This window comes from Lontra canadensis, unplaced genomic scaffold (assembly GCF_010015895.1).
Source record: "Lontra canadensis isolate GAN:19392208 unplaced genomic scaffold, GSC_riverotter_1.0 scaffold27, whole genome shotgun sequence".
Taxonomy (NCBI): Eukaryota; Metazoa; Chordata; class Mammalia; order Carnivora; family Mustelidae; genus Lontra; species Lontra canadensis.
In genome coordinates, this window is record NW_022631021.1 from 17,923,977 (window position 1) to 17,951,139 (window position 27,163).

At 38.1% G+C, this 27,163-nt stretch overlaps 1 protein-coding gene across 4 annotated transcripts in view; it reads right to left on the reverse strand.

The window, feature by feature from the left end:
* Nucleotides 1–27,163, reverse strand: part of MLIP (muscular LMNA interacting protein) — a 247,151-nt gene that overhangs the window by 118,107 nt on the left and 101,881 nt on the right. For 2 of the 4 annotated variants that reach the window (XM_032864512.1, XM_032864513.1), the window contains exons 2-3: nt 19,159–19,314; nt 15,782–16,174 (exon numbers count right to left, since the gene is read on the reverse strand). In XM_032864512.1, coding sequence (XP_032720403.1) covers nt 15,782–16,174; nt 19,159–19,314 — 549 coding nt within the window. Of the gene's footprint in view, nt 1–15,781; nt 16,175–19,158; nt 19,315–26,410; nt 26,734–27,163 lie in introns of those variants that run through there. The other 2 variants (XM_032864511.1, XM_032864514.1) reach the window with 2 other exon arrangements.

Genomic DNA, 27,163 nt, shown 5'->3' on the forward strand with positions numbered 1-27,163 from the left:
GGTCTTTGTTGATTCCTTTTTTTCGAACACCTCTCTAGAGCTACCCCTGCTTATGCTCTCCGATCACCAGCCTTCCACTGATTCTTGAGTCCCCTTACTATATACCTCCTCCAAAGTTATTTTCAAAACTCTCTTCTCCCAGAAAAACTACCCTGAGCTCTGGAACACATTCAGAGTAATATCAGTAAGAGAGGATGTCTGCAGTGTTCTGCTGTCATCAAGTAGACAATCTTAACCCTAAATCCACTCTTGGATCCTATATAATAGAGGCCATCAATTATTCTAACAACCAACATCTGTTGTGGAGCTTCCTTGTAGTTTTAATCAACCTAAAATTAACTCTTCCGATACATACCCAATTTTTCCTAATTGGTACCAGATTCCAAAGCATCTTAATAAAAACCAAAGTGATTGATCTGATCTCTGAATAGTTCCCAAGATATGAATGGCACAAGATATTGATTCATATAGTTGAACTCTTCCTCCTGAATCTGTAAAGCCATGCAAGGCAGAAACTCTAGATTCTTTTTTGTCCTCATATGCAATGATTACAACACAACAGCTTGGCCTCCTAAACTTACCTATTCATGGGTTTTCTCACTGAAGAACCCTTGTAATGTCACTGGACAGATATATTCTCAGCCTTTCAAAGACGAACAATATAAATAATATTTCTGGTATTCCTGCCTCTAGTTGCACCCCCTTTAACCTATTATTGGAGTAACTTTTTAAAATCTAATCAAAGTACACCTATGTGTAAGATTATCATCAATCCTTTTTCCATATAATGTGAACTACAGATCTTTCCTTCATGACAGATCCCCTCTCTTGCTGTCCTGTCCCAACTCCCTCATCCCCTATTTTGTACTTTAGGTTTTAGAAGTACTTTGCTCAATCTCAACCTTTTTGCCAGCATTGTCAACATTCTAGCTATCTTATTCTTTTTCCAATCTACTTGCCAAATCTTCATTCTTTAGATCAATCTCACTAACTGCCATTTTGGTCTGAGACCCAGTCTACTTCAAGCTGCTATTAAAAAAAAAATAATAATGACAGAGGACTTCCTGGGAAGGTGGTAGAGTAAGAGAATCCTAGGCCCACCTCATGCCATGGATACATCTAGATAACACCCACACTAGTGTAAGTAACCCAGAAAAAGGCCCAAAGACAAGCAGAGCAAACACTTCACAGCTTAATGTAGAGAAGATGCCACACCAAAGAGAGTAGGAAAGGTGGAGACACAGTCAGGAGCCAAACTGACCCAGGGGACTTTTCTTAGGAGGGAAGGACATCCCAAGTGCTGAGAGGGAAGAGTAGCAGACCCCATATCAGGCGATCCAGGCATAGGGCACTTGCACTGGGAAGGCAAATCCCCATTACATCTGGCTTTGAAAACAAGAGGAACCTAACTTTGGGAGTTCTTACAATCAGGGCAGCTTGACATCTGGAACTTTAAAAATAAGCAGGCTCAGCTCTGGGAGAGCTGGAGAGCAACAGGAAACTGTTCCTGTTCCCACCCTTAAAGAGAGAGCACAATAAATAGCCCTACTGAGATACAGCAGAGAACTAGCGGTTTGAAAAATGCCTGGGGAATATAGGAGAGAGATTTATTTACTAATTTCAGAGGGTTTTCTAGAAGGGCAGGGATCTTTATGTGACATCCCCAAGAACAAAAGAGCTACTGGGTACCATTCCCCCTCCCCCAGTCTACGTACATGGATATCTGTGGGAATAAACATAACACCAACACTATCCACCTAGCTCACTAACATTATACCACACCCTCAAGCTCTTCTGTAGACCCACCCCATCCAACATGCCCTTGTCAGGAGTTCATCCAAAGTTATACCACAAGTGTGCCAGTGCCCAAGCAGCCTTTTAAGGGGCCAGTGCCACCTCAAAATGTCTCCTGCCCAAGGGACAGGGAAAGCAAACCACACTCACCAGTTCAACTATGGCTATAGCTGTGGGCTGGGAGCAGAAAACTTCTTTGAGTTCAGGCCCCACCCACCAACAAAAGTTTCACAGGGGCTAACAGAGGAATAGCATGCTGCAGTTCTGTGTCACCACAGCTCTCACAAATGTGAGACTGACTTAACTGCAGCCCAAGGCAGCCCCAGATTGACCTACTAACAACACAGTGACCAAATGCTGCCTACAACAGGCAAAGAGAGACATTGCAGATGACCTGACTCAGCCACAAAAAATAAGCACATGGAATAAATATGAGATGCCCCTAAAGAGCCAGTTTCTGGTGAACAGGGAACATTGCACTATAGGGCATTATAGGACCTCATTTTCTTAAGGCTACTACTTTCAAGAGCAGGAGAAATAGCTGACTTCCCTAACACATAGAAACAGACACAGAAAGTTGGATAAAATGATGAGACAGAGGAATATGTTCCAAATGAAAGAAAAGGACAAAATCACAGCAAGAGAGCTAAACAAAACAGATAAGTAACTTACCCAATTGAGAACTTAAAATAATGGTTTTAAGTTTTTAAAAATATTCACTGGGCTTGGGAAAAGAATGGAAGATCTCAGTGAGATTCTCAACAAAGAGACAGAAAATATTAACAATAATCAATCAGAGATAAAGAACCCAATAACTGTGACTGAAAATACTCTAGAGGGAATAAGTGTAGGTAGGAAGAAGCAGAAAAACAGATCAGCAACCTGGAGGAGAGAGTAATGGAAAGCAATCCAGATGGTCATGAGAGAGAAAAAATAATAATAATAAATGAAAATAGATTAAGGGAACTCAGCAATACCATCAAGCATAATGACGTTCACATTATAGGGATCCCAGAAGAAGAGAAGGAAAGGGGGAAAGAAAATTAACTTGAAGAAATAATAGCTGAAGACTTCCTGAATCTGGGGAAGAAAACAAAAGTCCAGATCCAGGAGACACAGAAAGTCGCCTAAAAAATCAACCCAAGGAAATCTACACCAAGATACATAGTAATCAAAAGGGAAAAAAAGTAGTGATAAAGACAGAAAATTTAAAAATCAGCAAGAGGAAAGAAAACTGTTACATATGAAGGAAATCCTGTGGAGCTATCAGTTGATTTTTCAGCAGAAACTCTGTATGACAAAAGAGAGTGGCATGATATATTCCAAGTGCTGAAAGGGGAAAAACAAACAAACAAACAAACAACAACAACAACAACAACAAAAACCCTACAACCAAGAATTGTCTATCCAGCAAAGCTATCATTCAGAATAGACAGAGATAGTTTCCCAGACATACAAAAGTTAAAGGAATTTATCACGACTAAACCAGCCTTAGAAGAAATGACAAAGGGGAATCTGAGTGGAAAGGAAAGACCATCAGCAGGAGTAAGAAAACTTGGAAGCACAAAACCAGTAAAATGAAGTATATTTATGAAAATCAGTCAAGGAGTCACAGAATAAAAGGATATAAAGTGTGATGCCATATACCTAAAATGGGTGTGTTGTGGGGGAGGAGAGGAATAGAAATTTAGTACTTTTAGAATGGGTGCAAGCTTAATCCATGGTTGAATTAATATAGACTGCTATATGTATAAGATGTTATATAGAACCTAATGGTAACCGCAAATCAAAAACAGGTAACAGAGATGCAAAAAATAAAGAGAAGGGAATCCAAGTATATCACTAAAGAAAACCAGCAAACTATGACAGAAGAGAACAAGGGAAGAAAGGAACAGAGAAGAGCTATAAAAACAACCATAAAACAGTTAACAAATGACAATGAGTACATACCTATCAATAATCATTTTGAATGTAAATGTGCTAAACACTCTAATCAAAAAACACAGGATGATGGAATGGATAAAAAAGTAAGATCCATCAGTATGCTTCCTGCAAGATACTCATTTTATACCCAAAGATATATGGGGATTGAAAGTGAAGGGATGGAAAAGCATATATCATGCAAATGAAAGTGAAGAAATCTGGAGTAGCAATACTTATATCAGACAAAGTAGACATTTATAGAGGACACTATAGAGTTATAAAAGGAATAAACAAGAAGATATAACAATTGTAAATATTTATACACTCAACCTGGGAGCACCCAAATACATAAAGCAGCTAATAGCAAATGTAAAGGAAGTAAACAATAGCAATACAATAATACTAGAAGACTTTAACATCCACTTACATCAATGGATGGATCATCCAAACAGAAAAACAACAAAGAAATAGTGGCTTCAAATGATACATTGAACCAGATGTATTTAACAGATAAATTCAGAACACTCCATCCTAGAACAGCAGAATATGTATTCTTTTCAAGTGCACATGGAACATGCTCCAGAATAGACCACTAATAGGACACAAAACCAGTCCCCACAAATTCAAAAATATATAAGTCATACCATGCATCTTTTCTGACCACAACACTATGAAATGAGAAATCAACCACAAGAAAAAGTCTGGAAAAACAACAAATACATGAAGGCTAAATGACATGTTACTAAACAATGAATGAGTCAACCAAGAAATTAAGGAGAAAATAAAAAAAATATGTGGAAACAAATGAAAGTTAAAAAAACAACGGTTCACAATCTGGGCTGCAGCAAAAGCTATTCTAAGAGGGAACTTTATAGCAATACAAGCTGACCTCAAGAAGCAAGAAAAATCTCAAAAAACCTAACCTTACACATAAGAACTAGAAAAATAAGAGCAAAAACCCCAAAATAGTTGAAGGAAGGAGATAATAAAGATTAGAACAGAAATAAATGAAAGAGAAACTAATAAATGAAATAGAATGAGATTAGGAGTTCTTTTAAAGGATCAACAAAATTGACAAACCTTTAGGTGGACATATACATAAAAAAGTGAGTATTGCATGGAGCACTGGGTGTGGTACATAAACAATGATTCTTGGAACACTGAAAAATAAAATAAAATTTTAAAAAAGTGAATGAGAACACAAACAAAATCACAAATTAAAGAGAACAAATAAGAAACACTACAGAAAATACAAACAATTTTAAGAGAATACTATGAGAAATTGTTTGCCAACAAATTGGACTACCTATAAGCAATGGATAAAATTCCTAGAAATGGATAAAATTCCATAACTAAATCAGGAAGAAATAGAAAATTTGAACCAACCAATCACCGGCAATGAAATTGAATCAATAACTTAAAAACGCCCACAACCAAAAGTCCAGGATCAGATGGCTTCACAGGTGAATTTTACCAAACTTTCAAAATAGAGTTAACACCTATTCTTCTCAGGACACCTGCCTGGCTCAATCCATTGAGCATGCAACTCTTGATCTCAGGCGGTCAGTTCAAGCTCCATGTTGGATGTGGAGCCTACTTAAAAAACAAAACAAAACAACAACAACAACAATAAAATAAAAAAAAACTTTTTCTCAAACTTGTAAATATATATATATATATATATATATATGGAAGAAAAGCTTCCAAATTCATTCTATGAGACCATCATTACCCTGATACCAAACTCAAATAAAGACACTACAAGAAAAGAGAACCATTGGTCAATATCTCAGATGAACATGGATGCAAAAATCCTCAAAAAAATATTAGCAAACCAAATCCAACAATACGTTAAAAAATAATTTACCATAATCAAATGGAATATATTCCTGGGAGGCAAGAGTGGTTCAATATTCACAAATCGATCAACACAGTATATCACATCAACAAGAAAAGGATAAAAACCATATGATCATTTCAATAGACAGAAAAAAAGGCATTTGCCATACTATATCATCCATTCATGATAAAAATCCTCAACAAAGTAGGTTTAGAGGCAACATACCTCCACATACTAAAGGTCATATATGAAAAACCCACAGCCAACATCATACTTGATGGTGAAAACTTGAGAGCTTTTCCCCTAATGTTAGGAACAAGGAAAGGATGTCAACCCATAGCACTTTTATTCAACATAGTACTAGAAGTCTTAGCAATCAGACAACAAAAAGAAAAACATCCAAACTGGTAAGGAAGAAGTAAAAACTTTCACTATTTGCAGATCACATGATACTCTATGTAAAAAACCCTAAAGACTCCAGCTAAGAAACTACTAAAACTCATAAATGAATTCAGGAAAGTTGCAAGTTACAAAATTGATAATCGGAAATAAGTTGCATTTCTTTCTTTTTTTAAAATTTTATTTATTTATTTGACAGAGAGAGACAGAGATCACAAGTAGACAGGCTGGGGTGGGGGAGGCTCCCCGCTGAGCAGAGAGCCTGATGCAGGGTTCTGGGGCTCGATCCCAGGACCCTAAGATCATGACCAGAGCTGAAGGCAGAGGCTTAACCCACTGAGCCACACAGTTACCTCAATAAGTTGCATTTCTATACACTAATAATGAAGTAGCAGAAAGAGAAAAAAAAAAAAGAAAAAAGTTTCATTTACAATTATAACAAAAATAATAAAATACCTAGGAATAAACTTAACCAAGGAGGTGAAAATCCTATACTCTGAAAACTATAAAACACTGATGTAAGAAATTGAGACAACCCAAAGAAATGGAAACATATTCCATGCTCGTGTTGGAAGAACAAATATTGTTAAAATGTCCACACTACCCCAAGCAATCTATAGATTTAATGCTATCCCTATCAAAATATCAAGAGCATTTTTCACAGAACTAGAACAAAGAATCTTAAAATTTTGTGGAGCCACAAAAGATACTGAATAGCCAAAGCAATATTGAAAAAGAAAATAAAACTGGAAGTATCACAATCTCAGATATCAAGATATAATACAAAGCTGTAGTAATCAAAAATAGTGTGGCACTGATGCAAAAATAGACACATAATCAACAGAACAAGATAAAGAGCCCAGAAATAAACCCACAATTATATAATCAATCTTCAACAAAGGAGGCAAGAATATGCAATGGAAAAAAAGACAGTCTTTTCAACAAATTGTGTAAAACAGGACAGCTACATGCAAAAGAATGAAACTGGACACTTTTTCATACCAACAAAAAATTAACTCAAAATGTATTAGTGACCGAAGTAGGAGACCTGAAGCCATTAAAAATTCTAGGCGAGAGCACAGGCAGTCATTTCTCTGACATCAACCATAGCAACATTTTTCTAGAAATGTTTCCTAAGACAAGGGAAACAAAAGCAAAAATAAATTACTAGGACTACAGCAAAAAAAAAAAAAAAAAAGCTTCTGCATAGCAAAAGCAAAAGAAACAATCAACAAAACTGAAAGACAACCTATGGAATAGGAGAAGATATTTGAAAATGATATATCTGATAAGCTTTAGGATCCAAAATACATAAAGAACTTATATAACTCAACACCACCATCAAAAAATCCAATTAAAAATTGGGCAGAAGACATACACAGACATTTCTCTGAAGAAGACATCCAGTTGGCCAACATCCACATGAAATGATGTTCAACATCACTCATCATCAGGCAAATGCAAATCAAAACCATAATGAGGTACTACCTCACACCTGTCAGAATGACTATAATCAAGACCACAAGAAATAAGCACTGGCCAGGACGTGAAGAAAGAGGAACCTTCGTGCACTGTCGGTGGGAAGACAAAGTGTTACAACCACTGTGGAAAACAGTGTGGAGGTTCCTCAAAAAATTAAAAATAAAATTACCATATGATCCAGTAATTTCACTACTGGGTGTTTACCCAGAGAAAATGAAAACACTAAGTGGAAAAGATAAATGCACCCCTATGTTTGCATTGCAGCATTATTTACAATAGCAAATTATGAAAGCAACCCCAAAGTCCACTGATAGACGGATAAAGAAGAGGTGATACAGAGCACCTGGGTGGTTCAGTGGGTTAAGTCTCTGCCTTCGGCTCTGGCCATATCTCAGGGTCCTGGGATTGAGCCCCCCATCAGGCTCTCTGCTCAGCAGGGAGCCTGCTTCCCCCTGCTTCTCTCTGCCTGCCTCTCTGCCTACTTGTGATCTCTGTCAAATAAATAAATAAAATTTAAAAAGAAAAGCGGTGATTCTGTCTGTCTCTCTCTCGCTCTCTCTCTCTCACACACACACACACACCCCAAAATAGTACTCAGCCATAAAAAAGAATGAAATCTTGCCATTTGCAACAGCATGGATGGATCGAGAGGGTATAATGATAAGTGAAATAAGTCAGTCAGGGAAAAACAAAACACCACATGATTTCACTCATGTGAAATTTAAGAAACAAAACAAAGAAAAAAAGAGACAATCCAAAAAACAGACTTAAATATAGTGAACAAACTGCTGGCTACCAGAGGCAAGTTGAGTGGAGGGAAATAGGTGATGGGGATTAAGAGTACACTTGTCATATGACCTCTGAGTAATGCATAGAATTATAAAATCACTATATTGCTCACCCAAAACTAATACAACACTGCACATTAATTGTACTGGATTTAAAAAAAAAGAATGGAGAGAAAAATAAATACAAAATAACAACGCTTTTGGTTGGCAGGACCACTGCACTTGACCCATGAACTTGTCCTGTATATGGGCACCAGCTGAGAATGGAGCTGAACTTCCTGCACCTGTGCAGAGCGGCCATCTTTCTCTAACTCACATATGGGCTGGGCTGGGAAGGTACCATAGATTAATGTCATCATGAAGTTAATGTCATAGTCTCAGCTGTATCCTGTACCTCTCATTTTTCTGTTGGTTGGTTGTTAGTAGTTTTTTTTTTTCCTTGGTTTTGAAATCAGTTTCCCATCCTGCTCTGAACAATAGCTCTTCTAAAAAGTTAACACTCTCCATAGACCCTGCTCTTAACACTTCCTCCATTGTACTCAATAGATGACCTAGTTTCACTTTCTCCAAGGAAAAATGGTGATTACCAGGAAAATCTATTATTTTCTAGATCTACTCTTATTCCTTTTCCTCTCTTCTAAGAAAAAATGATGACTTCTCATTTTTGAAAAGGTAAATTTTCCCTATATACTCTGAATCACAGCAGCTCTTGCCTTCTTAGGAAATCTTATTTCATCAGTTATCCCCCATGGGCTATGTATCCATCCTTTTTCCTTTTTATTAGCTGTCTCATTTGTCTCATAAATATAAAGCAAAATCCTTCCAATCTTTAAAAACATAGTAATAAATGTCATGTAGTAGGTTATAAAAATGCCTCAAATTCTCTTTTCACAAAAAAAAGGCAAAGTCCTTTTCCTCACTACTCCTTCTCAACTGGCCTTCTGACTTGGTTGGACCAGGAGGACACTAGCAAATATGATCCAAGAAGCAGTGGCTTGAAAGGCCCAAGTGCCTTGGAACTTACCAGCTTGCGCAGCACATAAGAGCACCAAGATGTGATAGAGCCCAGGCTTGTCCACTGGAGGTTACAAGACCACATCTCAGCTAACAAGCTACCAGCTGGCCCAGCAGCCAATGGCAGACAAGTAGGTGAATCACAGCAAAGATTAGCTGACCCTGCCCCAGATAAGCAGAACCACCCACTTGAACAGAGCCAAATTGCCGATCTGCAGATACTTAAGCTAAATAAATGCTTGCTGTTTGAAAGCACTGCACTTTGGTATGGCTTGTTTTGCAGCAAAAGCTGACTGATAAACACACACACACACACACACACACACACACACACACGTGCACCAAGATTTTTGTGGATCCTCTGTGTTCCTTAACTTCAGACCCATGTCATCATCTTCTTAGTGACATCTGTACCATACAATCACGGTATTGATCTCCCTACTTCTGATAGCCAACAAACTTAAAGAGACTGCTCCCCAAAATCCCACCCTTTCATAATCCCCTCCTCTCAAGTATGGGTGGAATCCCCGACTTGCTTCTAATAGAACCTGGCAAAGCTGAAGGCATTTTGCAGATGTAATTTAAGTCCTTAGTCAGATGACTTTAAGTTAATCAACAGACCATCCTGTGTAGGCAAGACCTAATTAAGTGAGCTCTTTAAAGAGGGTCAAAAGGTTAGAGATTTCAGTAGCAGAGATTTTCTTTCTGTGCTGCCAACTTTAAGAAATAAGCTGCCATGAATTCTATAGCCTCAAGGAGAGGAAGTGAATTCTGTCAGTAACAGGAGGGAGCTTAGGAGCAGATCCTTTCTGGTGTAGGACCTCCAGATGAGGGTGCAACCTGACACCTTCACTTCAAACTCAGGAGTTTCTGAGCGAAGCACCAGTTCAGCTGGGCATAGACCTCTGATCTACAGAAACCTAGAAAAAATAAACAGGCATTTAAAGCCACTGAATTTATGATCATCTGTTGTGCAGCAATAGAAAACTAATACACTTCCTACTGACCTCTTAACAGCTCTTACTCCCTACTTAGTCTTCCACAGTAACTGTTATCACCAATGTCTACAGTGATTTGTATTTTCCTAAGCCCAACAGGCACTTGAATGCCTTATCTTTTCTGATTTCTCCATAGAATCTAACTTCCAATCCCTCCCTCCTTTTTAAAAAGGTTTTATCTGTGGGTTCTGTTTTACCACTATCTCCTACTTTATTTCCTATCTTCTGACGAGTCCTTTTCACATTCCTTGTCTTTTCCACCCTCCTCTTACATGTTGGTACTTCCCTGGCCATTCACACTGTCTGAAATGCCCAGGCCCTAGTTACCCATCAAGAAAACTTGTACTCATTGCTCACATTTCAGCTAATTACAGTGTGACCCTTCCTGATGGTCTGGGCTGATCTTGGCATCCTCCCCCTGAACTTCCCCTTATTCTTAGAACATGTTCCCTTTCATGGTCAATGTTTTCAGGTGCATCTTTTTCAAGTTCCTTAAAGGCAGGTAGTATGTTTTTTATAGTTAATTCCCTTACTCTCCAGTACGGAGAGTAATATTACTGTTATGCAGGAATGAAGAAATGGTGTTTAGTGGATATAGGAACAAAAGGACAGAATTCAGGGACATAGTGTCTCCTTAAAGCCAGCTTCATCATCTCCCTCGGTGACTGTGCCCTCTTGTTCTGCTCTAGACTCTGGATAGTGAAGATAAGCAGGGGAAGGGGACAGTGACACTGATAATCCATTGAGTCTTTACCTCGCCAACACCAACAAAATTGAGTTCTGACATCAACAAATCAGGAGACCCTCCTGTGAAAAGTTTCCAACAGCTTTCTGTGGGAATTGTCAAAGCAGCTTGATTTTCCACAAATGTACTTCCTCTGTCCCATGGGCTAATGGCAAAATTGATTCCTCACCCAGAGGAAACAACATGCTACCACTGAGGGATCTCAGGGATACTGCCAGCATCAGAGAAGATTGAAGGCTGGAGGTATAAGGAAGGTTTCTACATCTAACACCCTATCCAAATAATTTGTTGTAATTTATTTTCCATGGATCCATAAAATCTAGGTACTTAATAAATATGCATGCCAGTGTCCTAATTTCCCAGGCTTTCATGTAAGAACATCCTTTATTTAACTTCAGCCAGTTTTTCTGGCCTCATTTTCCATGTCTTCTCTGTTCTTACACCTAAGCTACATTTCGCCTGGGTGGCTTAGTTGGCTAAGCCTCTGCCTTTGGCTTGGGTCATGATCTCAGGGTCCTGGGATTGAGCCCAATGTTGGGCTCCCCACTCAGTGGAGAATCTGCTGGTCCCTCTGCCCCCACCCTTGCTTATTTATCTCTCTCTCTGAGATAAATAAAATCTTTAAAATTGTTTTATATAAAACCTCTCCCTCCTCACAAGTTCCTTCCCCTTGTACCCCAAGACATGCTATCATCTCAAACTTCTTAAATACAGTAAATCATCTGTTGAGAACCTACCATGATCCAGGCAGTCTTCTAGGCACATTCCGTATATTACTATCTCATTTAATCCTCACAAAAAAGGTTGATATCATTACCCCATTTTACAAATGAGGAAACTAAGGTTTATAATTTCAAGTAACTACCCAGAGGAGCATAGCCAGTATGTTACCTGTGTCATTCCTGCTTTCCTAAAGCTTCTCTCTGGTGCATGGGCTCCCTTCCTTATCACCCATCCATTTCTCTACCTCATTTTTGTCCCTATCACCACACTCACACTGTTTCCCTTCAGGTCAACAAATGACCTTCTAATTCTGAAATTTAATGGGCTCTGAAGGTCCTACTTTATTTGATCTTGTTTTATGTTTTATTTTTCCTTATATTTATAAGATTTTATAGTATTTTTATTTACTTGACCTTGTTTATAGACTATTCTTTTTGTTGAATGCCCCTCCAGCTTTTTTCATTGCATGAAACCCCTCCCTCCAACTTCCTTGGACCCCTCTCGGTCTCTGTCATGGGTTCTATTCTTTCACAGGCCCTTTATATTTTGCTATTTCCTGGCCTATACCTCCCGTCTTCTTGTTCTACATTCTTTCCATGAATAAATATCTCCACTCTCATCAGCTTATATAGAAATATCTCCAGTATCCCAGCCCTACCCTGTGTTCTAGACTCATACTTCCAGCTCCTTCCTAGAGAACATCATGCTGTGTGTGTCATCAAGGCATCTCAAACTTTAGATCAGATGTCTTATCTCTTCCTACCAATACCTGAAACCTATCACTTTTCCCTCAATTAATGACATCAACATTCTTCCAATTTCCCTAGTGAGAAATTTCATCCATCCTTGACTTTTCCCCTATAAGTCAATGAATAAATCCAGCTAAATCTACCTTGTAAGTTCTTCTTTTTATTCCCATTCTCATTGCCTGAGCTATAGGCTTTACCATAGGTCTTCCAGCCAAATCACTCTGTGTTCATATGTGTATATTCACCTCTCTTTTAACTCTAATGTTATCCCTAAGTAAGACAGTATTAGACCTTTACATCAACATTCAAGATGCCAATACTCAAAAACATTACTCTTTCTTTCTGAATTTTTATTGAGAGGATTTTGATTCAACTGCTTATTTTATATATAACATTTTCACTTTTAACCTATGCTTCAAATGTTTTAATTGTTTAGTGTTTTGTTTTTTTTTTTACATAATGCACTTTTATTTAAACATGCTACTTCAATGAAAGTATTTGGAGCATAACCATATTCAACCCAATATTCATATTGACTACATTCATGATAATATAGTAACTACTACAGAGAACAAAATGTTTAATAGAAATGGATTTACCATAGACTTCATCTCTAAAGACTTTACAATCTGCTAGGGGAGATAAGGCATGTATGTAAATAGTTATACTACATGCTGAAATAGGAGAATTGTTACAAAAGATGGACAGAAAAAAAGCTATCAGAAGCACATTGAGGAATAGTTTATTTTGACTCAGAGAACAAAACCTAACTTCATAAAGGAGTCAGTGTCTGTGCAAAGACTTCAAAGATATGAACTCTTAAATATTTATTCCTTTTACACACCTTATTGAACCTCACCTATATGCAAGACACTCTACTAAGTGCTGGAGACACAGAAATAAATGGGACATATCTTGACTTAAATTGTTCTCTAGTGAGGGAAAAAGGTAATCCGTTATTACAACAGGGTAAAAAGGAGTTATGGAAATTTTCTAAAAAAGCTAAAAAACGATGTGGAAAATGGTATAGATGGAGAAGACCTAACTCCTCTTCAAAGGGAATGTCTCTAGAAAGAGGCACTACTTGAACTAGTTCAGAGTATTGAGCGGCCTATGGAGATGAGTCTGGGAAAGAAGATTTATACACAGAGGAATCAAAGGCTCAGGGATGGAAAAGTATAAAGTATGCACCTTTGTTGTAGTTGAGAAGAACTGAAGAAGAGAGGTAGAAGATGTGGATAGAAAATGACATCTAGGCTAGTTTATGGAAAAGTTAAAAGCCAGAACAGGAACTGAAGGCATCTTTTAGAATAGCTTAATAAATTATTGCTGACTAATTGTGTTAATTTATGGACAGTTCTGTACATGGATTTATTTTTACCAGGCAGACCCAAAATTCACCTAATGACTATATTTCTGAGAGAAAAGTAGATGTTGTTGGCATCAAGTAATCCAATCAGGGATATTCTTTAGACTTGTTGTTTCTATTACTCACTACATTAAAATTCTCAGAGTACCTTCTTTGGTTCTCTGGTCATTACTCTGGGGTTGACATTTGTGGTTAACAATTAACTTATTCTTATTTCCTCTTATTTTTATTTGATGATAGCCTACTATTCATTACTCAAATGGATTGTTATGGGAAATGCAAACAGGAACAATGGCTACTCCCAAACATTTCAAGATCCAGTATTCCCCCGTTAGTGGTAACCATCATTTTTGGCCACTGCTAATGAATTAGATTGATCTTTGCCTTTTCATTTGCAGCCTTGATAACATCAGCTATAACCTGCTGCCATATAACTGTCTTTGGACAAAAGATTCCAAAGTGTGTGTTCAGGCTCTAGTTTACTTCTGTGTATTTGGTCACATAAAAACAAATTAAATGACCAACTTAGGGGAAGAAATCTAACAATTGGGGGGAAAAGTAAAGCAAAAATCCAAAAGTTGCTTCATTAAGAATGTTTGCTTTGTTTACTTACATTTGTTATTATCACACCTATAAGTTCTTCAAAGGGGCTCCATCAAATTACCCTCCCCTAACTTTGGAAACCTCCATATCTCCAACTTGGTTATTCCATCATCTTTCCTGAGGCAAGAAAGAAACGTTCAAGCCTATCACTGCTTACTGAGAATATGTTTAATTACATGATTAGAACATTTCCAACAACTGTCTGAGAATAAATTTTGAGAAGAAATAAATGTTTTAGTTCAGTAGACTGAGGTAGGAGTAACCCAGGGAGAGTCTTCTATCATCAAAAAGTAGCCTAAGGACCCTAGGCTTATAGGTGATAGAAATTAAGCATCAGGAAGTCAGTGAAGGCCGCAGAAATGAAAATAGAGTGGCACCCAAAAAAGACACGTCCTCTACAATTATGCATAGGTCCTAGCAGCACCAAAAGGCCAACTCACCAATAAAAATGTTCTCCCAACTACTTTGGGTTGCTTACAAGTACCTGGTCTAGCAGATCCTAAACAGGACATCTTGGTACTGACACATGCTTTCTCAAGGAGAACTTTGCATCCACTGTCTACTCCCAAAGCCAGCCTCTGCATTCCTGACATTCTACCTATGCCTTGTCAAATCATTGTATAATTTCATCACAACAAATAGCCAACCAATGGGAAATTCTTCCTATTTTTCCCTTCAAAATCCCTCCCTCTCCACTCCCTTTCTTTCCTGCCATCACAGAAATGGGTCTTAAATAGGATCTCCAACCTAAAGGAACTATTCAATTTTGCTGCTAAGTTTTGGGGTAGGATATTCTACCCATTTCACTGAGGCAAGACCTGCACTAGTGGCTTCCGACCACAACACACATTTTCCGAAGGACACACAGGCGAGAATGTTTTTTTTTTCTAAACACTCTTATTTCCTAGCATATCCTTTGACTACTTTTTCAGTAGTTTAAAAGTAATATGACTGCGTCTAACATCCAACCAATGTCTTCCCACAGGATCTTTCTTGTATGTGCAGTATGCTTCTTGATGCAGCCAGCCAACCAAGCACTCTCTCCTAAGAAACTCCCAGTATCAATCTTCCAAGAATTGTTCAAAAGAGATAACATTCTCCCAGATCCACCCCAGCTGAACATCTTACATCTTCTCTTCAGCCAATTCACAGTACAATTATATAATCTTTTTGTCTTATGAATTTATTATCTATATTTACTCTGTGATGATTTATGATCTTGGGATTTGGGTTTTTTAATACCTTTTTCTTTGAGAGCTTTGCATGCCTCAAACAGGAAGGCCTTTGCGGACAGCCTAGGATAAAGAGTATGTAAACATTTTTTTTTTTTCTTATGACAAGAAGAAAAACCTACCTGCCCGTGCTTTTGCTGAGAGGCAATCCCATGAGACATTTCAGGGTATGATGGGGCCTGGAGGTCTGTCCCTCGTGTTTTGGGACGTACCACGTCAGAAACCAGACTGGAGGAAATTGCTAGAGATTTGGGCCGAGAAGCTGTAGTGCTCATCCCCCTCGGGGGACCTTGTTCACCTTTTCCACTTGTAGCTTCATCTTCCCCTTCTGAGTCCACAATAAAGACATATTCAGCTTTGAAGAGGTCACTTTGCTGCATTCCTTGAAGTTCGTTTGCTTTAATTCCCCTTGCTTGCAAAACCTTTTCACTGCCCTCTGGAGGATAAATCAATGTCCCTTGGTTTCTCTCCTGTTGGCTCCCGGCATTCAAGGTCAAGTACTCATTGGACTCAGACTGCAATTAATGTAGAGACATAAAAGCATTGACATTGGTTTGACAATGGCTTCCTTTTTGCATGTACACTTAAAAGTTTAACCTGCTTATAATCTCCAAGGACAAGAATTATTTAAAATATATTTAAAAATCAGGTTGGTTTAGGAGAGATTGGGTTGAGTTAATGGTTTACTTTTACCAGCCCACTTATTTGTCCTGGTTCAAGCCCAAACAATTTAGGGCTCAGAATCAACATCAAGTAAACCTGCTTACAAATAAATCATGACACATTTTCTTAAAAAGAGCTAGAGACAGCAATGTTTCCCATGAAGACATTTGTGAGACAAACAGGGGTTGACCAAGGGTTTAATTATTGGTCAAGCAAAACCTATATATCCTATATATGCCAGGAGAGAAAGGAAACCCTATTGAAAGTTTCTAAAATAAAACAAATCTCTCTAAAAGTCTGAGAGGAAAACTAAAGTTGTGACCAAAAATATAGATATTCAGACAAAACCATCCAAACTAATTGAAAAGAACTCAAGAATAAGATGCCAAGAAAACAAGTAGATATTTTTAGTACAAGGAATTTTTCACTGCTATTTTATTTTGTAATTCTTAATCTTTTCCCATTCAATTTTCTATGAGTACATAGAGGATTTACAAGACCAGAGTAAGACAGCTATATCAAGCTATCAAACATCTTTTCCTAAAATGAGAGCAGCAGTGTACACTAAGATTGTGTTTAAAAGAGTCAGTGTTTATTTTTCTGGTTTTGATAACCATGCTGTGGTTACTATATTTTTCTTTGCAACATTTCTTTAGGCCTAAAATTACTTCAGAATAAAAAATTTAAAAAGACACTAACTAAAATAAACTGAATTTCAACCATGATGATAAATTTAACATGTGCTCTTATATGCATGCATGTTGTGTGTATGAAAATAGAAGCCAAACCATTGATTATATATAACTAACCTAAGGACGTTATTTTATATGTCCATTGCACATTTTTCAGCTGATGATGATTTAGTTGAGATAAAACACAAATGGCCTCTCATTAGGATTTCTTGAACAATGGTCATTTCACATTTAAATTACGATACCATACAGTAACAAAAACCCAAACTGGAAAGAGGTTTAAATTAAAAATAACAGGATTCAAAGACAGATTGCTTATTATAAAAAATAACTATAATTAAAAGGTGGCAAAAATTGAACTAGTTCTTTGAAAACATTATTAATGATCTAAAACAACTTCCCCTGCGCTATTCCTTATATTCCACATATGAGTGAAACCTTATGATAATTGTCTTTCTCTGCTTGACTTTGAAAAAAATTTCCTGCACAGGTTTGTCCATTCTCTCCAATTTGCTTATTAAATCAATGGTTTATATCAGAAAAAAAATAAAATACAATGACTCCCTTCCCCCTTAGTCCATCACTCTCTATTCTTTTACTCTGATGTATTTTTATAGCTTCATCACTGAAACTTTATTACATACTTTTCATTTTTTTTATTGTATGCCTTCCCAAGAATGACTTATATGAGTTGACTTTATTCATTCAGAACACAGCACCAAGCACATAGTATATTCAGTCCGTAGTGGTTGAATACATAAATGATCAAGGGAGAATTTACCCTGTTCTATTATAACATTGAACTATTTAAAAAATCGGAAGAAAAATCTTGGCTATTTCAAATATGTGGTTGTGTGTGATCATTGCAATCACAAATAAATGTCAACATCTTAGGAAGCTCTGGAGGTTTGCAACCAAGAGGAATTCACACATGCTTAGCTCATTCATACTCGTAGCACCTACACAAAGGATCCCATAAATACATCACATAGAGTTGAGCACTGTTAGACAAGTTTCCCAGAAATTCCTATAGTAGCATTTAAGATCTCTCTGAAATAATTCAACCTTCATATTCTTTGAAATAAGGTGGTAGCATTGAAAATCTCAGATCACAGATATATTACAACTCTCTGGATATTTTCATACAGATAAGGTGAATCAGATTATTTTACCCCCTTTTAGTGGTTCAAGAATACCACAAAATCCCCCAGTCATCTTTTACTCATAATAAGACAATATTAAAAGACATTCTAAAGAGAAAGGTTTTTTTCCCCCAAAATGTCATTATTCTAACACAAGTCATATTCAGGGTTTTTTAAAGTTCGTTTTAATTTTATTGCCAGTCTTGATCTCATTTTAGATAAGCATAGTCAGCATATAAATATAATTTTACAACCCATTTTGTCTCTTACTGTTATAAAGGTAACATTTTCCATGGAATTACATAATCATTATAACTTTGTGAAAATGGTGTATTATTACACTCTCAACTTTTTTCTGATTATTAGCTATTAAGCTATTTTTATTTTTCCCTGTTTTCCTACAGAACATTTTTGCTTTTGTACCATTCTTGGAATACATTTTCAAGAGTTAGATTATTGAAAGATTATGAACAGTTTTATGATCATGCATAAGGGTTTTCCACCAAAATTGTACAAATTCACAATGCTAGCAGCAAAGTGTGAGCACATCAGTACCTTCACAACTGCCCCAGCACTGGATATTGCACTTTTTAAATTTTGCTAAGTTATTGCATGTAAAACAATAATGCCTCATTGTTTTATCTTTATTGTCTGTCAAGAAACTGACAGAAATTCAAACTTGTCCAAAAATTTCATTTTTATTATTTTAGGACATATTTGGGAGAAGAGCAAGTGCCCAGAGGCAGAATGTGTCACGTGAATAGCAAAGAATAGGATGTCAACTCAGGAGAGTTGAGAATAGTACATTGGAGAGAAGGATAGTACGATAATGTTTGGGTTTTTATTATACGGTTATATTTTTAGTCAACCTTGGATTTCACAGTCATCTCACTTTATGCAAGGGAAATAAACATTCATACAAATTTCCAAGTCATTCTTATGGACAATTTAATGCTTAATATAAAATTGCTTAATATAAAGAAAGAACAAAAATAATCCTACCCTATTTACAGTTTCTGGATTCTTATCACTTGTTTCCTCGGGAATTTTAACAAGGAATTTAGAGGTGTCAGCCAACTTAGAGTGGGTTGGTAGTCTTCTGACAGTAGGGACAAATGTGAAGATCAGAGGTTTGGCTTCAGAATCACCAGAAGAGACCTAAGAGACATGTAATAAATTAGACTCTCAGTCTTGTTAGAGGTTTATCTTGATTTTATTTTCTAATTACCATGATATTTACTTCATTTATTTTGAGAAGTTGACTCTTATCCTGTGATCACGTGTATGGTTGCCAAAGAAAACAGCTGTAAAAATAGTGAGCATGGACCAGATTCCTTTTTTAAATTATTCCATTTATCAGAGAAAGTAATACAACCCAAGAAAGAGCCTATTGTAGGGGATGGCAGCAAAACAGTGGATTGGCTAGTTGATCACTTGGAATATTACAGGGCACCTGCACCTCCCCGTAGGGTCATCACAAACACAGCATCTATTCTGTTTCAAAATCAACTTTTATTCATTTAACCCTGGGTTAGCATGTTCAATCTGACTCATAATCACCAAGCATGCAAGAAACTTCCAACGTGTATCACTAATGAGGATACTAAAAAATGGATTTGAAATCGGAAGTTTTTTTTTTTTTTTTTTTGGCTATTAGAATACAAATGCCTGTCTTCAAGGATATCCTTTCTCTTTCATTCATGCTTTGTTCATTCAAGAATAACCGTGTTTAGTATTTGTGGTGGGGCAGGTACTCGGGAGCTAGGGATGCCATCATGAATAGGAAATGGTCAACAGACCATGCATGAGAAGAAAGAGTATGCACAGAATATGAAGGGAAAAGTGATGAGGGGTACCTGCATACCCACCCAGGGAAGCTCTGTAAAAGGCAACACCTGAAATGTAGGTCCCAGTGAAGAGAAAGATAAAGATATCCCAGGCTGAGAAAACCAGATGAATGAAAGCATGAAAGGGCAGCAGCAGTGGGGTGTGGATCAAGCTTAGATCCTGTCCTATGGACAACAGAGAACCATTAGAGCACCATAGATTGGGAAATGACGAAGTCACATTAGAATTTTAGGCAGGTAATTCTGGTTTTAAAAGACACATAGAGGGGTGCCTGGGTGGCTCAGTGGGTTAAAGCCTCTGCCTTCGGCTCGGGTCATGATCCCAGGGTCCTGAGATTGAGCCCCGCATCAGGCTCTCTGCTCAGCAGGGAGCCTGCTTCCTCCTCTCTCTCTCTGCCTGCCTCTCTGCCTACTTGTAATCTCTGCATGTCAAATAAATAAATAAAATCTTTTAAAAAATAATAAAAATAAATAAATAAAATTTTAAAAGACACATGGCTAGTGATAGGCAAAGAAAGTCAAGAGCAATATGTTGAGGACTATCTGAAAGGGAAAAAGAGAAGATGGTGCCCTAATCTCTCTTTCACAAAATTTTGAACGAGGAATAAGGAGGGTTGTCGGGAGTAATTAGTGAGGGAAGGAGAGTCAAAGAGCTGCCTGTGTTGGCATGTAATCGGATAGACTTGAACATGTAGGTAGACTGAGGGTACGGATCAGGAGAGAAGGAAAGCAAAACAGGGTCCTGGAGGAAGCAGGCAAAATAAGTTAAGGGAACATATGATCACATTTGAGTCTAGAGAAAATGAACTAAGATAGAGGAAAGCTCATGAATGTGGTGTACCGGGGAGCAGAAAGGTGATATAATCAACATTGATGATAAAATCAGCCCCATCTCGTCAGAGTAACACTGCCCCTCTGCCATCTGCATGCCTCAGTCTCAAGAAATATGATACACCCTGGCAAGACACTCACTGTCCTCTCCCTTTAAGCCATGAACCCCTCTATGCCTTGAAACCCTCAGATTTCACCTTGGCATTCCTTTTAAACCCAGCTATGTCAGCCCCTGTGGAAAAAACCCAGACCTCAGTCATCCCACAATCCCTTTGTGCTATACATACCCATTGTTCTTTTCCCATCTGTGGCCTGCTCCAACTCTTGAAGCCTTTCCACCACACACTTTCTGGTATCCAGTCGGCCACCACAAAATCCTCCATGTCCCAAACCTCTTCTCTAACTTCTCTAACTAGCTCTAACCAAACCATGGCTTTTTCTAAAGGGCTTTGTCTCTAAGAAGTTACCTCAGTGGAAACTGTTTTCTCTCACACTGGGCCTAGAACTACAAGCGTGTCCTCCTCACTTCCCTATACTCCTTCCAGACCATTCCTCTTTCCTTTTACCTAGAAACTTGCAGATTTGAATCTCCTGTCAGTAGTCTATACTCTTCACTGCCATCTCCCCACAACCAAAGGAAGCCCTTCTTTCTTTGAAGATTTAGTTCCTGGCTCAGTTCCACTCTTTTTAACATTATGCTTTGTGCAATACTCAACATCATAGCCCATAGGTAATTTTCCTCATCTTGTGTTGCCCTGGCCTCTACTCCTTCCTGATTTTCAAATCCCTAGCCTCAACCAGTACCTACAACCCCTCTATAATGTCACATTTTCCATTCTCTGGCTGCCACTTCTTTTCTTTCCATACCTCCTTCTCATACTCCAACTCCAACATTTCTTAGATCTCACCAGAATAAAAATCTACGGATCCCTCCAACATTATATTGTCCCATATTTCTTCTTTTTAGCCAACCTCAATGATTGCATTCACCACAGTTACCCCCATGCACACTCCTCAAATGCTTTCCCCTCTCTCACATCATCCCCTCCCAACTGGGTAAATCACCATTCTCACTAAATCTAACCTCCTATTCTACTCCTGCACAACAACAGTATGTGATTGGAGGAAATCACACAAACTATGCTTACTGGTTTCACTTCATATTTATGACTCAGCCCAAGCAGGCCTTTCAATGCTGCTCTATAAATATACACTAGCTATTTGGCCCATTTACTCTCCCACTTGCCTAGAAAACTCATATCCTCTCCAACATCTTCTTCCATGGTCTTACTCTGAGCTGATAAGTTTGTTTCTCATTTCACTGAGATAACTGAAGCAATCAGAAAAGAATTACCAAGGTTCCCATCACCACATCTACTCACCCACCCACATCTTTGTTCTCTCATGTGGCCTGAAATCCTGCCATTATGTCCCTAGTAAAATCAACTCTCACTTGAATATTTTGCTTTCTACTAACTTTTATTTATTCAACAAGGTGTCATTAAATGCCCACTAAATGCTAAGGCACCACTTTAAGTGTTGGCGATATAATGGTGAGCAAAAATCTTTATACTAATGGAATTTATATCGCAGAGGAGGAAGTAGTAAACAAAATAAATATGTAAAATATTTAGTACTTATATAGTTATAAGCTATGAAGCCTAGCTTTAAGGCTATTGCGATGACCTATGGTAGAGAAATGGTAGGTTGAACTTGGGTTGCTATGGTAACCATGATAAGAAGTGTTAAGATTCTGGCTGTATTTTAGTTATTTATTTTTTAAGGTTTTATTTATTTATTTTTGCAAGAGAGAAAGAACACGAAGGGGGAGGTGGGCAGAGGGAGAAGCAGACTCCCCCCTGAGCAGGGAACCTGATGCAGGACTCAATCATAACCTGAGCCAAAGGCAGATGCTTAACTGACTGAGCCACACAGGCACCCAAGATTCTGGCTCTATTTTAAAGGAAAACAGAATTTGCTTAAAAACTAAATGTGGGATATAAGAGATAGATAAGAATCAAGATGAGTACAAAATTATTGACCTAAATAACTCTAAGAAATGAGCTTTTATTTACTAAAATGGGGAAATCAACAGGTGAAGCTAGTCTGAGAATAAAGATCAAATTTGATATGCTAAATATAGATCCAAATGGAAATGTGGGAAGGAAGTCAAATTTAGAGGAGAGTCTGTGCTAAAGGTGAAATTATTAGGGTTGTTAACTTATACATTGTATTTGAAACCACGAGACCAGATGAGCTCACCAAGGGAGCAAGCACAAACAAGAAAAGAAGAGGTCCAAGGATGAACCCTCCTGACTTGTAACACAAGTGATCCAGTAGCAAAGGAAGAACTTGTAGAGGTGACATGTGATTTTAAGGAAAATAGAAAAGACTGGAATCTCACTAACATCAATAGGAAAGATGCGTGACTATCAACCAAAGGATTACCAGGCTCTGCTGAGGAGCCAGGAATTTGTTGCAGTGAAGCCAATTTACTTGGCCTTTTGATATTCCTTCCAGGGATATTCAAACAGCCTCTCACAGGAACAGAGAAAGTCAACTATAGCACTTACAGAGCTGGTGTTTGGAAACTGGAAAGGAAGTTGAGGAAATTGAGAGCCCTTGTGAGAGTAGAGCAAATGACCAAAATGGAGTGGAGTTTGGACAGATCCAAGAGAGGGGCCCTCAGATTCCAGGGACCAGCGGTGTCTGACACTCAGATAACAGATCTAATAGCATGTTGAGTATCTGGAAGGATGGCTTGGTTTACAGTACAGTATATGAAAATGTAAGATTTAGAGGTATGATAATTCTATGTGGTCTAGGCTTTGGCCTTGAGACTGACTATCTGGGAAGTAAAAAAAAAAAAAAAAAAAAAAAAAAAACAGAAAAGACACCAAGCTTATGAAGCTCAAGCAACTATGAAACAAGAAGGTTGACAAGGTCAGCCCAGGGAAAACAAAAGTCATGCTGGGTGACAGTAAGACTGGCCTGGAGAGAGAGACGGATAGCATGGGGGCACAATGTGAGCCTAGGGTCAGGAGGTACCTGGAACAAGCTGCCTGGGACGCTAGATTAGTAATGGGATATTTTCTTTGTGAGCATGCAATCAAACAAAGAGGACTGGATATCCGTACGGGAGATTTCACCCAAGTTATAGGTCCAATGAACTAAATGTAGGCCACTTACTATATAGTAAAAGTTATTGGTAACTAAAAAAATGAAAACAGCTATGCCTTCTAGAAATGATGCATATTCCTTAAGAAATATCAAACATACAGGTAAACCCTTCTGAGCTAACTCTCATTTTTTAATATTCTCTTTTTGGTAAGATTTTATTTATTTACGAGAAAGAGAGTGAGAGAAAGAGCAGGGGGAGGAGCAGAAGGAAAGGGACAAACAGACCCCGTGCTAAGCCCAATGCAGGACTCCATCTCAGGAACCTGAGATCATGACCTAAGCACAAACCAAGGGTCGGACACTTAACTGGCTGCAACCAGGTGCCCCTAATATTCTTTAATGCCTTTAAAGACAGTTGTCCTTATTTGCTTATTGCAGTCATGTCAAAATTCCCAGGTTGCTGCTAATCATGGGAAAGTAATAAATCAATGCTCTTTTTTGTGGTAAGAAACATTAGATCCCTTGTGAGATTTGGAAAGCCCTTTAGTCTTATCAGCAATAACAATGTAACACACTTATTGGACAGATTATTTCCTAGGAAGACCTTTTTACATGACTAATCTCATCAATATCAAGATAGAGAGTGGTTTTAGCAACAAAAGCACTAGAGGTAGTTCAGATAATTCATCACAGAATTTCTTGTGGGCAGGAGATAAAGACAGTCCTTTAGGAGTCAAAAGGTGAAATTGTGACCTTATCCCCAGGTTCTATAGGCCTGCTCCATCTCTCCCCATGATAATTACAAGTCTATCCTGGGTTCTATCCCAATGAAATTTAAATACTGATACATGAAAGCCTTCAGTATAAGTGCCCCAGGGGTCTGAAATACATATAACCATTATTAATAGGACATGGCTTTGCCTTCTAAAACACACAAAATACCGAAAATTTACTTATTCTATGACCTTGTGCAATTTGAATAATGCAATTCTACCTAAATCTCTAAAAAACAAATAGATCACCATCACTGACACCCAATAAACTACAGACTTTTTAAAGGGTAATAGCTATAATTTCAGTGACTAAAAGGGAAACAAAATATAAATGAAAACTGATGATTCAGTGCATAAGGTGCACTTTCTACCCAATGCCCTCAAAGGAATTTCAAAGCATAACCACATGTGGACAATGAAAGCAACAGAAAAGTAAAATTATTTCTTTCTACATTATTGTCATATTTTCCTACAGACACATCCATATCCGACAAAAAATGTCTTCCCCGGTGGAGGAGAACAATTTTTTTTTTTTTTAATTTTAGTTGAACCCATGCATGATGTCATTCAAGAATAACATAAAGGGGAAAATCTAATAGGACTAAAGACGTATTCATCTTCCTGGGTTACCGTTGGAGAAAAAGATCAGGGATGAATTCCTGTCTGAACACACATCCTCAGAAGCACCACCACAAAAGTGGTATCCACTTTTAAGCTGGGAGTACAGTGTTAGCACAGGGCTCTTTTCATCGTTACCTAGCATCCTCTTATCTAACCAAGGAGGTACTGATTTCTTTCTTTTTTTTCTTTTCTTTTTTTTTTTTTTTTTTTGGTACAGAATTCAGGTTGGAAAAGGATTTGAAATTATACTAGCTACACGATGCAACATTTAGATGAAGAGCTATGTGTTAGCCAGGGTAGACTGCTGAATCCCCTGTTCAGAAAAGAAGAAAAAAAAATTTTTTTTTCTCTCTTTACTGCATACGGTAGCCAAGTTCCAGTGGAGCCCAGAAATGAATCGCTATGGTGATGAAAAATCATTTTCCACACAAAGCAGAAACAGATGCATGTTAATATCATTGCACTTGTTAAATGCCGGTTTAACACTTTCAAGTTGTCAATGCCATTTAAAAACACATCTTAGTTCCTATCCTTGGGAAACTAGTTTAATAACTGAAACTAGACCTGAGAGGATGAACATCTCGCCCTCACTACGTTTTCAAGCACTCAGAACTGTCTGAGACTGGCCCCCTCTCACCGGACAGCCGAATAATAACTGAAGAAATGGCGTTTCCCCGTGCCATGCAAGTTCACTGCTCTGTTGCTCAGTTTCTGGGCTGCAATGCCTTCCCGTCTTCTATTCCCCTAAAAGTTCTCTTCCTTCCTGTGGTGACACCCACACTCACAGATGGCCACTAGCCTCCTGTTAAGAAGAGGCATGGCAGGGCGTCAGCTTCCACACTATGCCAAGGGCAGTCCCGAGCGTTTTGTGGGGTTGGCCAGCAAGCAGTTTGCTTTTATCTGCTCGTCCTGCCACTAACTGCAGATAATAACATTTCATTTTGATACACAGGCAAATTTATCTCTCCGCAGGCAGCTCTCCCTCAAGCCCTCTTGCAGCAAACACCGAAGTGCACAGCCTTTAAAAGTTCTTGAAAGCATTAAGGAAAGACTTCCCTTTACCTGGGGTGTGGTCTGAATGCTCCCTGCTAGGACGCCCGAGTTCATTTGGAAGTAATTGTTCCCGCAGTCCCTCGGAAACCCCTGTTCTGGAAGCATTGATTCATCACATAAGGGAGTGAGCAAACGGATGACTGAGGTGGGAAGGGAGCCTCTCACTAAAACAACACACACTCACACAGAAAAAAGGAATTCTAAAAAGAGGTAAAGTGGCATCCTCCCTGATTTGAAGAATCCTGTCAGCTCCCAAGAGTAGGTTTATGTGTAGATAATTTTTAGATTTGGAACTTCATGAGAGGTCATGTTGACTGCTGAAATGAAGCCAGGAGAAGTAAAAGAAAAAGAAAAAAAAAAAAAGAAAGAAAGAAAAAAAAACCCACCTATGCATGTTTGCCCTCTTTTCTTGTCACGCATATATTCCAATTACATATTCTATGCAAAGAGAGAAGCCAGATTGTACAGTGACGAGAAGCTGATTGAAAGGCCCGAGCATCTGCCAATCTCAGCAACCAGTTGGTCACACTCACTGAGAACACTGAGAGGTACAAACACATGCAAACACTGCGCCTAAATAAAGCCCTAGAAAACACACAGCGATCATTTCAAAAGATCAATAGCATTATCGGTCTTTGGCATGTAAATGCAGCAGGAACGTCTGTAGTGACTGAAGTTTTGCTATTAATCACTTTAGCTCTAGATTGAAGCTTGGAGTCAAATATTTGTTGAAACAAAATTCCCTTCTGAGGTTTCCTGGAA